General features: G+C 51.4%; 1 protein-coding gene across 1 annotated transcript in view; it reads left to right on the forward strand.

Moving 5' to 3' along the window:
* The window catches only part of DBH (dopamine beta-hydroxylase), a 29,465-nt gene extending 13,709 nt beyond the window's left edge, over positions 1–15,756 (forward strand). The window contains exons 6-12 of the mRNA XM_044992572.1: positions 1,171–1,337; positions 3,214–3,357; positions 3,566–3,604; positions 5,500–5,559; positions 6,725–6,852; positions 7,670–7,829; positions 12,471–15,756. Coding sequence (XP_044848507.1) covers positions 1,171–1,337; positions 3,214–3,357; positions 3,566–3,604; positions 5,500–5,559; positions 6,725–6,852; positions 7,670–7,829; positions 12,471–12,605 — 833 coding nt within the window. The 3' untranslated portion in view covers positions 12,606–15,756. The remainder of the gene's footprint in view (positions 1–1,170; positions 1,338–3,213; positions 3,358–3,565; positions 3,605–5,499; positions 5,560–6,724; positions 6,853–7,669; positions 7,830–12,470) is intronic.
* The last annotated feature ends 260 nt before the right edge of the window (positions 15,757–16,016 follow it).

The raw sequence follows: 16,016 nt of genomic DNA on the forward strand, positions 1-16,016 counted from the left end.
GGGACACAAATGGATTCTGTGCCAAATGTCTCTAATTCATAAAGGGCTCAGTTATGAGCCTGGCTTTGGGACTGCACAGGGGAATGAGGGAAAGTAAGGAACCCCTCTTACTCCTCAGCATGAGATACTCCCACATTGCCGGTCCCTGCACAGGATTCTCCTGCCCACATGGGCAGGGACGGGCAGTGGGGGGAGCTTTGGCTCCTACCTTACCTGCTTCCTGCATGCAGGCCAGTGCAGCTTTTCCGGCTGGCAGTGGGAAGCAAGCTGCTCAGAATGGGGCAATCACAGCTTACATCTCCTATGGAGCTAGTGGGGAACCAGGCACTAGTTTGTGTCTCAGTCACAGGCTGGTTCCTGCCCTGCTCTTGGGGTAGTGAAGTTACATGCCCGTCCTTACTTGGGCTGAATCGTCAGGTTACAGTTCAGCCCAAAACTGTGATAAAAGTTCTGCAACTTTAGCATGGAGAGTCCTAGTTCAGAACCAGGGTGGGGCTGCAACAGGCAGAGGAGAGAGAGACTTCCCACCCCTAGGTCTGAACTGAGTTCTGGGTCCCTCCAAAATCTGCCTCCCAAACATACTCCCACCCGCTGTGGATTCGCGTGGACTTCCAAATATGTTCCCATTTGATTCTGTGGGTCTCTGGGCTGGTGACCAGGGCTGGCTTTAGGGCAATTCCCCCGATTCCTGGGAATTGGACCCCGCTCCTAAGAGGGCCCCGCAGTGTCTGGAAGAGGGGCCCCGCACCCTCCGCCGAAGTGCCACCGGAAGCAGCGGTAACCGATTGAGCTGCCGCTGAATTGCTGCCACTATCTTTCATGGCAGCTCAATCGCTACCCCTGTCTTTGGCGGCAGCTCTTTCGAATGGGGCCCCGCACATCCTAGAGCCGGCCCTACTGGTGACCTTTCCAGATAACCAGGCATGTATCTGGAGACCGTTTAGTCCACTCTCTTGCTGCAGGTACAACTGCCTATGGAGAGAGGGGAGTATAACAAGACTAGTACAAGGAATGAACGCAGTCAGCCAGGAATTGGGAGAACTGAGCTGCTTCCCTGACGCTTAGTGCGCTGAAGTTTAATTTTCCATGTCTGACATTTCCCCACGTGCGACTCTCACTCCCGCTGCGGTTTGCAACGCAATGTCACGTCGTGTCCTCTTGCCTCGCCAGGTCGCCAGGACTCCTCGGGGATTCGCCTCTATTACACAGCCACGCTGAGACGTTACGATGCTGGCATTATGGAGCTGGGCCTGGTCTACACGCCGGTGATGGCTATCCCACCTGGGGAAGCCGGTTTCCTCCTGAACGGGTACTGCACAGATAAATGCACCCAAGTGGTGAGTACGCTAGGGCCCGGCAGAGGTCCACACCAGCTCTTCCAACTCAGCGGCAAGAGGAATGTCTGTGGCAAGAGAGGCCCAAGTGCTTGCGTTTACTTGGATGAGATGACTGAGCTTTAGAGAGGAACTGGCCAGGAAGTAGCTTCTCCTCCTTAGCGTCTGTGCAATGTGCCCCAGGTGGCCAGGATTCATCTCCGAACTTGGCCCGCTGGTCGGATCATTCGCTTCCCCGGCTTGGGCCAGGTACTGATGGAGTAAGTGGCTATTGCCCAGGTCATGCACTGCTGTGCAGTTCTTGCAAGAAAGCGAACCAGGAACGAAAGAAAAGTTGCAGCAACTCACTGTCTTTTATGCGGCAATGAGGCGTCCCCCCCCCAACAATAGCATTTTTAAAGTGGCTCTGCAACGTTGAGGAATGTATCTGTCCCACCCCACTGTTAATCTCCCATTCAGATAGAGGGACAAGGTGAGGTTGAAGTGATTTGCCCAACGCCGCAGAGTCGATGGCAGAACAGGGACTGGAACTCAGGCCTTCCAGGGTCCCAGACCCATCCTTAGACTGTAATGTTTTTAATATAAAAATGACGCTAGGTGTAGGGGTAGCAAAAAATGCCCACGGGGCTCTAAACATCCATGCATCTTATTGAATCTATAATTGGCAGGAGACTGACAAGCAGTAACATGATGGGGGAAGGGGTCCTTGTGCCCGTAGCTGAGGGCTGGGTAGGTGGATATCAAAGTTCCCATGGCAATAGGGTGTACCACAGGTGTCCTTGCCCAGCATTCCCTGTGTGCATGAGGTATTGCTGACCCCACTTCCTTACAGTCACTGAGCTATCAACATCAGGTGGTTGCCTGATAAGATGCTTGTGAGTACAACAGAAACCCCACATTCCAGCCTGTTCTACTGTGAGCACTATGGAGTTCCATTATAAAAAATGCTGTTTAAAACAAAGACCAGGGAGTGTTCTCCAGATGTTCAGAAAATGCCGACAGCCCATTTGAAGTCAATTCTTCTTGACAGCCATCTGCTCAATCTCCCTGGTCTAAGAACCATTCCCTGTCTCAGAAAACTTATTACTGGAGTTTCAACTCTTAAAAGGTGTAATTTTTCCCGAAGACAACACAAGCTACTTCCATTTTCAAGCCAAATGAATACTGCACACCGGGTAGACGGGCACCGTGCAATTATACAAATCCCTTGCCAATTTATCTATCCATTGGGGGTTTATGTTTCTCCCATTTAAAGGGCCATCACCAAATTTAATTTAACGTTTAGTTACAGTGGCACCTGTGATGTGCTACATTTCAGGAGGGGCAGGTCCCTGCCCACAAGAGATCATCGTCAATGACATAGCGGGAAGCAGAAGTTGCGGGGGGAACAACAAACAAGGGATTTTTAATTTGAAGGTGACGGGGAATATGGTCTGGATTTGGCATCTCTCTCTTGTATGTTTTCTCAATTTCCACTGTGACATCAAGGAGGTTTTAAACAATATTTTTAGAGGCCCTACCCAAAAACAATCGTTGGTGCTGTGCACTAACAAACATAAGGAAGTCCACAGTGCCCAGCCAGGGCGGCTTCTGCCGCATTAGAAAGTGGTGGGCGGTAAATCCGGGCTGGAGAGACTGAACTGCTAAAAGAACATTTATTTTCCAGCTTCTAAGAGATTATAAAAACAAAATTCCATTTAAAATTACTTGACGTTGTCCCTTTAAGTCCCAGCCACGCCCCTCCCACTGAAGCCTGCTCTGTTCCTCCAGAGCAGGGATGAGAGCTCTTTGGGAGAGGGAGTGGTGTTGGTTGATTTAATCATTCGTCATTATTTCAGCCCATACAAGCCTGCATATTCCCATGGGATTGTTTTTCCAGGCTCTGCCCCCGGCTGGGATCCACATCTTTGCCTCCCAGCTCCACACGCACCTGACAGGAAGAAAGGTGGTGACGATTTTGTCCCGAGAAGGGAGAGAAAGGGAAGTGGTGAATGCGGACAATCACTACAGCCCTCACTTCCAGGTATGCTCCTTTCCCCACTGCCCGCAGCATCGGACCATCGTGAAAGCAGCCCTGGCCTCATTCAACGGGCGGTCTGATCTCCCGCACACACAGGCGCAAACCGGAGTCCGTGCTGCTCCTAACTAGACTCATCAGCGCTGAACAGGGAAGGTAGCAAAGGGGGAACTGGTTGCATCTAACTCCAGCGTTGTTGTTTTTCTTCTTTTAGGAGATCCGCATGTTAAAGAAAGTGGTTTCTGTCTTCCCGGTGAGTGTCAGCAGAAGGAACTACAGCAACTCCCAAGTATAGGAGACGCTTTGCTCCAACAGCAGGAGCTGGGGGAGGTTCTTTGGCCTGTGTCTTATGGGCAATCAGACTACAGGATCATAATGGTGTCTTCTGGCCTTTAAAATCGGATTCCCTGACATTATTTTATCCTACCTGCTATATAATAAGTGAAGCCAATAACCCTTAGACAGACAGACTGACTTTCTCACAGGATTCAGTTCCAGGGCTGCCCAGAGGGTTCAGGGGTCTTTGGCAGTGGGGGGTCCTTCTGCTCCGGGTCTTCGCGGCACTTCGGCAGCAGGTCTCGGAGCGAGTGAAGGACCCTTCACTGAACTGCCGCTGAAGACCCAGAGCAAAAGGAGCCCCCGCCGCCAAAGACCCAGAGTGGAAGGACCCCCCTGCCGCCGAACTGCTGTCTAAGACCCAGAGTGGAAGGACCCTCTGCTGAACTGCCGCCGAAGACCCGGAGCGGAAGAAACTCCGGGTCTTCGGCAGTGGGTCCTTCACTAGATCCGGGTGTGTTCGGCGACACTGAAGGACCTGCTGCTGAAAACTCTCATGGGGGCCCCTGCGGGGCCTGGGGCACATTGCCCCACTTGCCCCCGGGCGGCCCTGCTCAGTTCCTTAGCATCTAAGCACTTGCTAGGTAAACCAGCTCTGCATGGTGAGGTTCGATGTTGGCTGCGTGGGGCAACGTTCACTTTGCATGCGCCATAGGTGCTCGGTTAGAGGTAGCCATGGAGCGGATGGGGTTGAATTAGCCCATCTCCCTCAGCGACCCTGCAGTCGTTACTGCCCACAAGTCTCCACCCCTGGAAGACTCCCTGCCTCCAGCTACGAGCCAGCCTCCGCGCGGAGCGCTCCAGCCCCGGCAGGAGCTTACCATACAAATGTAACAGCAAAGAAATAGTCAGCGTGATTACTAAATATAAACAATCGGAACCCATTTGTCCAACAGCTATTCCAGGGATCTCACAATCACATTATCATCATCATCAGGAATAGACAAAGTTGGGCAGAACACACGTTTGTGACAGAAACATTCCCAAATGCCCCTGCAAAATTTCATGTCTGTAGAAATGTTCTGACCAGCTTCATTAATAACTCCAGAGGAGTTAACCCAGGTGCCTTTCTGGCTGTACACCAGGGAAGTCAATGGGAGTTAGGTACCTAACCTGCTTAGGCACTTCTGTCAACACCACTAGCCACAGCATTAGGTGCTTAAAACCCCTTCTGAGTTCCTTAGAAAGTAGGGAGGTGGAGGGAAATCTCGCAGGGCAATGACTTGAACCCATCCCTTGAGAGACTGTGTGTTCATCACAGTTACTAACACTCAGACCGGCTTGTTGAAGGGAAGCAGGTTGCCTGACATGTCATCTAAGCTGTTGCGGGGGTGGAATCTGGGAGAGGTCTCCCACAGCACCATTCAGGGCTCTGCACAGGGGCGGCTCTACGTTTTTGGCCGCCCCAAGCAGTCATGCCCGGGAGGCGCCCCGGAGCTGCGGACCTCCCGCGGGCATGACTGCGGAGGGTCAGCTGGTCGCTCGGCTGGACCTCCCGCAGCTGTGGACGGTTCGCAGATCCGGTGGCTCTGCTTGAGCTGCCGCAGGCATGCCTGCGGGAGGTCCAGCGGAGCCGCGGGACCAGCGAACCGTCCGCAGGCCTGCGGCAGGTCCGGTTGTCCCGGGACTCCGGTGGACCTCCCGCAGGCATGACTGCGGTAGGTCCGCCGGCCCAGCCTGCCGCCCCCCCGGGAAAGGGCCGCCCCACGCGCGTGCTTGCCGCGCTGGGGTCTAGAGCCGGCCCTGGCTCTGCACATATAAGAAATAAGGTGTCAGATGTAATGCTGTAGCAATATGTGCTTAAACACACAGGGCGATGTCCTCATAACAACCTGCATGTACAACACAGAGGACAGGAACCAAGCAACTGTGGTAAGTGTGCGTGTGTGCAAACACATGCGTGTTTGTGTGTGTATGAGACAGGGAGACACAGGTGGAAGGTTGCAATTGACAACAGTGCACGCTGAAACTCTGGGTCAATGGGATTAGTTGAATGCTGCAGGTTAGACACATGCTTAAATACCTTGCTGAATCAGGACCTTCAGCCACTTCCCCAAGCAATAGTGGTCGAGGAATGGGTGCGTTAGCCGTTCACTCCTTGCGCTCAGCCTCCTTAGGCGATAAGTGAAAAGGAATGTGGGTCATTCTAATTCCCATTACAAGCCACTATCCCACTTACTAATTGTTATTAAAGAAGGTCACATTGCCTTCCAATATCTGCAGCAAGAGAGAGAATGTTAGATATGCAAGCTAAGGGGACAGAGCTAACTATTGCTGAGGGATTGCAGGAAGTTTATACATCACACAATCTAGCACGCCTATCGGTCCCTGCTAAAGAGGGGCGAAGATCCAGATGAACAGAGGGTCCTACAGATTAGAATGCTCTGTGTGTGGGTGTGTTGACCTTTGGTTTAGAGGTTCGCATCTCTGGGTAAAATCACAATGGGTTAGTGCAGTTAATGTTGATCAGGTTTTTATGGCATCTATACATACATCAGGGTTGAGCGGGAAGCTGTTTGCCCATCCCCTGTGAGAATATTTGATATTTTGAAAAATTCTCCAGTCCCAAATCGGGAGGGGAAAAAAATCAAAATCTGAAATTTTCATTTTTATTTTGCCCTACATTTTTGCCCTTTTAAAAAATATAAATTAAGTTAAGTTTTTAAATGAAAAGTCATTTCAGACTGAAGAACCCAAACTTTTTGTTTCAGAAATGTTGAAATGGGACATTTTGACAATTTAAAAACCTTTGCCCTCCGTGACATTTTTCGAGTTGGAAAATTTGTGGAAACCCACCCTTTCCCGTGAACAGTTTTGGTTTTACCAAATCAGCATTTTTCAGTGAACAAATGTTTCCTGGAAAATTTTCCAACCACCTTGGTCGCTGAGATTTCCTATTTGAAACCCAGCAACGATCGCAGCAGTGTTCTGGAGCAGATATTGCACACGATACAGGAACAAACAGCGGCTGCTTATTTTTGACCGGGGAGGGTGCAATCGAAATCTGCCCCCACGCTTGTTTCCCTTCTTCTTGCAGGGCGGGTTTAGCATCACGGACGAGATGTGTGTCAACTACGTGCACTATTACCCCCAGACGCAGCTGGAGCTATGCAAGAGTGCAGTGGATTCTGGCTACCTGCAAAGATACTTTAATCTCGTGAACAGGTACGGACAGAGTCCCCACATGTCTCGGGCTGGGCCTGAGAATGTTGCGAGTGGATGATGATTAACAACAAGCCGTTTGCTAGTAAAACTAAAAATAGGCAATGCCATGGTTTAAAACATCTGTTATGCAGTAGCAGTGCTGGGTGCATGCAGGCTAGGGGGAGCTGAGGAATGATTCACACTTGCATGCTTTAGCAAAAGCCCCAAACCAGCTGTTTTTAAAAGAAAGGTTCGGAGAGAGATCACTGGGAAGGGGACATCTTTTTGGTGAGGGGCTTCTTGCAAGACATGGTGCCTGGGGGAAATGTGGGAGCCATTATTGTTTGCAAAAGTGGTCTTGGGCCCTTCACTTTCCCATGGTCAATTTACCAGGGGAACTTAACACTATAGAGTACGCACGGCAGCACAGGGTAAAACCCCCATAAAGTTATAGAGGCTCACAAGTCGGGCTGATCACAATGGTCCCTTATAATCTATGAATCGATAGACGGCTGGAGGTCACTTTAATTACTTCTGGCTACACCTCCGGGTGCTTAGATAACCCTCATCGCATAGGATCTGAGTTCTGATAATGGGCCCAATATACACAAATCAAGATAATCCCTGCTCCAAAGATCCTGTAATAGGAGACTGTGATTGTATAAGGTACTGAGCGTGTCCTGAGTTGTGCTGAGCAGTCACCATTTTCAGTGAGTTAAGGATACTCAGCACCTTTCAGGATCAGGCCCTGGTCAAGGAAGAATTAGCCCCGTCCTGCATGGAAGAGGAATCAGTCCTGCTCTGCTGCACTGTCTAACTGATATTTCTCCCGCATTAGGTTTAACGACGAGGAGATCTGCACGTGCCCACAGGCCTCCGTCACACAGCAGTTTTCTTCCGTCCCTTGGAATGTGTTCAACAGGGACGTTCTGAAATCTCTCTATGACTTTGCACCGATCTCTATGCACTGCAATGAATCCTCAGCGGTTCGTTTTCCGGTATGTATGGGTCTCTCCAGACCACCCATCTGAGAGCATAACTGGACCGTGACCAATGCTGAAACAGGCCCTTGGGACTCCGCAGGGCTGCTCCCTGTGCGCGTGCAGAGTTGGAGGTGCTGAGGCTGGTGATAACAAAAAGCTTGGTGACGCCTGCCTAGCACTGCAGAGTGGCGGCACAGCTAAGGGGGTGGGAGATGGATTTCATTTTCTCTCAGGCCTCATCAGATTCCTTACTGAGGCCCAATCCGTGACGCCCGTGTAAAGCTATTGAAGACAGGGGGCTTTCCACAGATTCACTGTTTGGCCTATAGAACCTTTTTTACTGGTGTTGATCCATGAGATGTAAAGAACTCAGCTTGACCGCAGGGCTGAAGTGAGTTAGGCACCTATGCGCTTTTGAAAATCCCAAGAGGAACTTATCTGCATCTTTAGGCACCTAAAGAGCTTTAAAAATTGGGCCCTAGAAGTTGCTGTGTTAGAATTTAGAATGCTACAGTGACGGGCGCAGTATAAACACGTAGTTATTAGATAAATTAAATTACATGAGTCTTATTTGCATAAGTTTGTTTCTAGAGTTACTTTGCAGAAGTCACCTCTAAGGCCTGGTGTACACTGGGTGGGGGGGTGTCGATGTAAGATCCCGTAGCTGAAGTCGACATATCTTATTTTGACTTACCTCCCGTCCTCATGGCACGGGATTGACGGCCGCAGCTCCCCCATCGACTCCGCTACTGCCGCTCGCTCCGGTGGAGTTCTGGAGTCGACGGGAGCACGTTCGGGGATCAATATATCGCGTCTCGTCTCGACGCAATATATCGATCCCCGATAAATCAATTGCTACCCGCCGGATCAGCGGGTAGTCTGGACGTACCCTAAAGTAGAAATTCCTCCAGAAACAAGGGAAAATAAAGGGCTATTTTCAGAATTTTGGAAAATTATATTGGCTGTCAATAGAACTAACCCACTGAACACAAAGTCAGTGAGATCATAGGACAGGAGGCAGTGTGGCCTAGAGAGTAGCACGCTGCACTGCACCGGGACTCAGGAGACCTGGGTTCCTTTCATAGCTCTGACGTTGGGCAATCACTTCCCTGCTCTGTGCCTCAGTTTCCCCACCTGTGACATGATCATGTACTTTTGAGCTCTTTGAATGAAAAACACCATATGAAAGGGATGATGGTGCAGATTGAGCACAATTTTCGGTCCCTTATCACTGTCATTTCCCAGTGCCATTTCTGGTCAGGACAATACAAGTGTCAATGACACCTGAAATTATTTTTGGAGCAGGTATAATCCAAAGCAGTGGGGAGAAACAGAAAACAGATTTAAAAAGAGGAGCTTCAACTCCCAATAAGATTGTTTTAACAAAGTCTCCATTTGAGCCGGCAGAGTCGTGTTAAACTCACTGGGCCAAATTCTGCTCTGAGGATCAAATTCGCCCCTGTGCAGAGCACCAGAACAAAGACTAGTTATGTCCCAGTTAAACCCTAATTTGAGGATTTAAGGGGTGCACAGACGTTGTGCTAGCTGTCCACATGGGGTGATTTTCTCACTTACTTTCATTGAAGCCACTGGATTTAATGGGGTTATATGAGGGCAACTGAGAAGAGAATTTGAAATGAGTGCGGAGCTGGCACTAACACAAAGCAGGCGATCTGGAGTCTAAAAGTAAATAAGAAAAGAAAAAGACCCAGAACTTCCCCCTCCTCTGTTTGTTTTTTCAACTGAGTGGGATTTTAAGACATCTCATTTATTCCACAGAATTCCTGTCAAGAGAACACTAGCTTTTAATTAGCTGCTTGCCTTTCTGCAGTTCAGTGATTCCAAGTCGGTCTTGATTTTCTGGAAGAACTCTGCTTTTAATTATTTAGTAAAATTAAAATCCCTCTCCTGCACAGAAGGTAGTTGAAGGTAACATCTGAGTGTTGCAGTAGCGAAAGAGAGGGCACTTTCCTCTGACATCCACTTTGACAAAAGCTTGTAGAGTATTTATTTATTTAGATTTTAAACGCACACACATACGCGAACAATTATTCTTATGGTCTAGACATCCTTGATTTAGCTTAAAACACAACAAATAGCAGAGGATGTTACATACCTCGAAGTTTTAGGTAAGCTAGAGCTGTGCGAAATTTTTTGGACAAAACATTTTTTTTCCCCAAAACATGTATTCACTTCAACAGACCCACGTTGTGGATTGGTGCTGAAATCACCGCATTCTGTGGGCCAAAAGAAAATATCCCAAAACCTTTTGTTTCCACATTTTCTAAACAAAACATTTTGATTCAGAATGACTTGTGTCAAATTCTAAACCCAAATTTGTTTGACCGGAGGTTAATTTTTATCTACTTTTTTGTTTAGCCGAACAACGATGATTTCAGGTTGACCCAAAATGAATTTTTCATTGTTTTTCTGATGTGGCCACTGGCCCAGAAAAACTCGGCTATTCGCACAGCTCTAATAGTGGCAGAACTGAGCAGGGACCCAGAACTGGAAGCACAGATGCTGCTGCAGGGCAGGAGGTACCGTCTCAGATCTCTGCTGGGTCCTAGCCGGGAATAGCAGGGTTGCTGCAGGCTAGGAGATATATTCACGGCTCCGTGCTGGATCCTAGCCGGGAATAGCAGCGTTGCACCTCAGGAGTGAGGTGCGTTGGCAGAGCTGGGTGTTGGGACGTGTACATGGCACCTTTTCACACAACGACTAGCCAGTGCCGTCGCAGCCCCTCACTGTGGTGGGTGCCAAAGTCACACAACACTTGACACTGTGGGAGATGCAGGGCTGCATTTCAGGAAAAGCCCATTTTTCTGCTTTCCGGTTGGTTTGCCATTCCAGTGCAGGTCGCCCGCCCCTGGCTATTTAAAGCCTCCAGAGGAGACGGATCTCTGTTCCTCTCCTATTTCAGACTAGTGCTCTCCTTCTGCTCCTAGGCAGCCTGAATAATCACAGCCGTTAGGGACAAATGTTAATGACCAGGCTGGCCCATCATCACTGACTTATCCAAAGCAGGATGTGCAGCCCCAGCGTAGGACAATCATCTCTCCCACCCCTTAACCCTAAACTGAACTCACCTCCTCCGGGACCAGGGACTGAGTCCATGTCCCAAAGCTCCATCCACTGTGATGGGTTGAGATATGACTGAGGAGACCACAACACTGGATCCACCACACCTCACTTTGGATTTAAGTTAGGCTCCTATTGGGGGAAGGGTCAAAGACCTACTGGAACTGTACAATGCTCTTATGTTCTTATACGGCTTTAACACGGTGCAGATTTATAGGAGGGCTAAAGTGACAATGCGGAGGCATGGCCTGGAGAGGCCTCAGTGCACACTCGGCTGCACTCCTAACACCTAATGTTAAACAACGATAATGATCTAGCCTCCTCTTTGAACCTGTAACCCATGGAGACCGTGCTTAGCCTGCCCACCCCGTGGCTGATTAGCAGTGCTCAGGAGCAGACTTCCCCAGTCTGGACGTGTTCAGATCTATGGTTTGTGTTGGGCCTCGCTGGGTGAGACAAGCTGTCGGACATGGTTTTACCAAACACCAGGGACGTTCACGGCAGAGGATGCCTTTGCATACACAGCAAGATCCAGCCCTCTGTTCCTTAGCAAGCTGAGTGGGAATCTTTCTCTCTGTCTCATGTCAGGCATGCACCTGCCCAACGACTCTTGCCCTCAGATTACAATGGCATTTATCCCTCAGGAGCCAATGGAATTACACCATGGGCAGGAGCTTAAAGCAGAAGCCAGCCTACAGAGTTCATTTTTTGTTCGTTACCATGCAGGCACCAAAATGACCAACCCTCATTATCTCTGTCTTTACAGCGGACTGAATGCAATTTGCAATCGCACATGGGTTATACCTTCTTTTCACTCTTTAAGCTCTCTAGCTAGTTCGGCTGCACATTAGGGAATGTGTGGAAAGAACGAGCTCTCAGGGATCAATGTCTGCAATGCAGTAGCTGCCTGTGCGTGCAGAGAGCGGGTGGAACCAGGTGACCGTCATTTTCGGCGGCAGTTACTCACAAATCGAGCTGCATTATACAACTGCCCAGGGGAAGCTTGGGAGTCAGATGCTATGGAATCCAGAGCAGCAGGAAATCCAGCTCAGCTGGTGTCCTGCCTTACCTACCTCATGGTGCTTCTCCTCCCTAAAGAAATAGGGCCTGGCTTGGAGGATGTTTTCTAATCCCACCCTCTGACCACCAGGCACTGCATTCTAGTTACAAAGGAGAGCAAAATGCTTTAAAAAAAATCACAGGCAGATTCTCAGCTGATGTAAAACCACGTAGCTCCACAGACGTAAGAGAGAGAGGCTGATGGACGCTCGCTGAGGAGCTGGGCCAAGGGTGTGCAACAGGGTGCTCCAGTGAGCTGCGCCTGAATGGGAAAAATACGAGACCCCCCCCTTTAAAAAAAAGAGAGAGAAACAAATCATCATCTTAACTTCACCCCCTGTCCCCCGGACTTTGGAACAGGTTGGTTCTTGATCCAGACCCATCTCTAACCTCCGCCCCTGTGTTCTCATTACTTATTTGTGTTATCACAGTGTCTGGAGCCATGCTAGGTGCGGTACAAACCCAGAACAAAAAGACTCCAAGAGCTCACCTGCTAACATCCAACTCTCTCTGCAGGGCGAATGGGAGAAGCAGCCTCTGCCAAGGATCACCAGGGTGCTGCCGGAATCAGCCCCAAGCTGTCAGCCCGCCCTAGGGCCTCCTCCTGCATCCCCTGCTCTCGTCAACCTAGGCAGGGTAAAGGCAGAATGAACGCCCGGCGGCCTGCCTCCCCCGATGCGACGCCTCGATACTCGTCGCCGGGACAGGACGCTCCTCGGCACACAGGGTTGTTTGGGATTTGGTCCAGCTTTTGTAATGCTGCGCGGGATGCGGTGGGCACATGTCAGACTGTCTCCCCGTCCAGTTGTATGGTCCATCACACAAAGAAAAGCCCTTACTCAAGGCGGCCTGGGCTCCGCTCACGAGCTACTGTCACACCCCTGGGATGGCAGCGAGTGGGTGGGACCCAAAGAACACCTCTCCCCACACATGCAGGCCCAGCTCCTGTGGATTGTCCCTGAATCTGTGGGATGGCGGGGAGGATGCACCACCTGTATAGAAGCCAGACAGACAAGAGGTTTTCCTACAGCGCCACCAGAGCTGAGGGATTTGCAGGTTACACTGCTGGCTGCTGTTTCATCTAGACCCTGGGCCACCGCTGGGCAGAACTGTGCCCCGTATTATATACACCAAAGGGTCAGGAGGCCCAGTTACCAGGTGCTGTCCAGTGGGCAGAGGGTGGGAGCAGGAAAACGTGACTCGCCGTGGGACCCCCACCTCTCTGTCTCAGTGTCCCCAAACACAAATAATCTACACCATGACACCTGCCTTGAAGGGGGCTCGTTAGGGCTAATTCGTTAAAGTTCAGCGTGTACTCTGAAGATGGCAAGTGCTATTATTAGTGGATTATTAGCGGCAATGCCAGCGCTGAGTAATGAAGGCTGCCGCCCCCGCAATAATAACGCTCAGGATTTCCATTGGGCTTTGCAGCCAGGCACTCGCTCCCCCTCCGCCATGCTCCTACAGGCCAGCGCTAGGTTATCGATAGGGCAGCAGAGGCCCAGAGGGCGAGCTGCACTGGCCAGGGTCAGGCAGAGCCCCAGCAGAATCAGAAGGCAACGGCTCCTGGCTCCTAGCCATGCACTCCCCCTTCCCCTTAGACTGGTTAATGACAAGCCCTCTTTTTACCAGAAGCCGGTGGCGTGGGCGCCACAGGCTGAGAGATGCTGACGTGTCACTGACAGCTCCGCTTGACACTTGCAGCGCAGACCTGGGAGTGTCTCATAGCCAGGGCCAGCGCTGTCTGCTGCGGCTCCTCCCCGCCCCACTCAGAGGGGCTCATTCATATTGAGGGGCCCAGATGCCAAGGGACAGGAACGAGCAATGCTCTCAAGTGAGGAGTTACAGGAGAGGGGGCCTCTCTCTGTCTCTGGCCGGACAAACCACTTAGCAAGAGAAACGACTGTTAAATAGAGAAAGGAACATTGGCACACGCAGCTAAGCCAACAGCAGGACCCAAGGGAACTTCAGCTGGGGTCAATCAGCATCAGTGGAGTTGACGCCAGCTGGGGTTCTGGCCCAACGCATGCAAATAACCAGAGGTGTCCGGATCCTGCCCACATCCCCAAATGGTCTTTGTAGCTGTAGGAGCCTGAAGGAGAAATCCCCAGAGAAACAGAAAGAGGCCCGGGGTAGTGAAGAGGTGACTAACTCCTCCCCAGCCACGTCGGCACAGCCCACACATTTCCAAGGCCTGGTCCACACCTAAAAATCAGCTCGACCTAGAGACATGGCTCAAGGCTGTGAAAAATTCCATGCCCTGCGCGATGTAGTTAGACCCACCTGGCCCCCACTGTAGAAACAGCTCGGTCGACGGAAGGATTCTTCCGCCGACCTCGCAACCTCCTCTTGGAGAGGTAGATTAACTCCATCGATGTAGGAAGCCTCTACACTAGGGCGCTCCAGGTGCAGAGCCCCAGCGCCGGAGCCGTGCCATTGGAGCGTAGACCCGGCCTAAGGAAACAAACAGAAATCCCAGGCCAGGTTGATCGCACAGAAAGGATGCACCAGGCCAAATTCAGATCCGATGTGGCAGGAGCGATGTTCATGGATGTGTCTGGGCCACCTTCAGTGGTGACATAAATCAAATGCACCTGCCCCTCGCTTCCCCTCAGGTCTCTTTACAACAGCGTAAAGGGACCTTAAAATATTCCCCCCCTGCCCAGGGGCTTCCCTGGTGGCTGAGAGCTGGCAGGTCTCTCCCCGGCCCGTCTCCTCCCTGCGCAGGAGAGTGGCCGGAGTGCTCTGGCCGGTAGCTATTCTCTGCTTCCGAGCAGCCACAAGCAGCAGCGTGTAAATTAGCACAGCCCTGCAGCTGCTCTAACTTACGCTTGAGGCCAGACAGCCTCTGCATGGCCCCAGAATACAGGGAGCACAAAGGTGACTTAAAGGCCCTTTTAACCTTACCTGCCCCGAGTGCAGAGAACCAGGCCTGAAGTATGTGTTTTAGCTGATCCGAGGTGCTAATGTGCTGGATGCCTTCCAGTGCTTATAGTCATTGGAGGAAAAGCCACTGCATCGCAGCCCTGCCCAGACAGGGCTTTCCCCATACACTCCCTTCTCCATGTAACTCCCACCCAGCTTTGGGCGCTGCAGGTGCCCGGACAAGGCTCTGTGGTGTTGCATCAAAGGAGGGGGAACGGGGAGGGACTAATTTCCAGAACCAAGGACCCGTCACTGAGCAGGCCCTGTGGCCACCCTCTCCTCTTTGAAGTTAGGGGTTTTTGCAAAGGGCCGCTCCGCTCAGTGCAACAGAAATGGGTGGGAACTCCCACGAACTACACAGGTGGTAAGGGAGGGGTGGAGCATGGCTCCAACCCATAATACTCCGAGTCACCCAGTTCACGCCATGAGGCCCACTTTACTGCAGGGGGCAGTGAGATCAAACACCTCTTGCCCGGGGTTGTCTCCCAGGAGGTCAGAATAAAGTGCTCCCGTTGAGGAACGGGGCCGGATAAACGGGGAAGGGCGTTCTGCATCCGCTGGAGCTTCAGAGGGGTCCGAGCTCCGTGCAGAGGACAACGCATCCAGCTGAAAACAGGGGGCGGGGTCGAGTGGATTGGAAAATGGGTGCCCACGGCTTGGGCAAGTCACGCTGCTCGGCCCAGTGGAGCATGTGGGAGTGTCAGGTGAAAGTCGGGTGGGAGGGAAGGAGAGGGGGGCAGAATGTAGCAGGAAGAGCCACAAGTAGGAACGCAGGAGCTGGATTCTGATCAGTGACTCCTGTGTAAATCCGAGGCAGCAAAAATGCACCTGATCGAGAACGACAAAGAGAATAAATGCTTGGAATTGCCAAGGCGAATGTCTCTCTTCAGGTTCTGTGTGTGAAGTCCTGGGTCTGCGGGTGCACCTATGGCCCTGAAGCTAATCAGAGGCGGGGGAAAGCAGAGAGAAAATCCTTGCGTTGCATTTCATCAGGGTCATACAAGTGGCCTAGCGCCGCCGTGCCAGCGACTGCATGGGAGCGCCCGGATAGCGGAGAACAGGCGCCGGCTGGGAGCAGGAGACTGCAGTGCCCACGCCGCCTGCAAGCTGGGAGGCAGCTCCTGCTGCCTGGGGCTG

The sequence above is a fragment of the Mauremys mutica genome, chromosome 18, assembly GCF_020497125.1.
Source record: "Mauremys mutica isolate MM-2020 ecotype Southern chromosome 18, ASM2049712v1, whole genome shotgun sequence".
Taxonomy (NCBI): Eukaryota; Metazoa; Chordata; order Testudines; family Geoemydidae; genus Mauremys; species Mauremys mutica.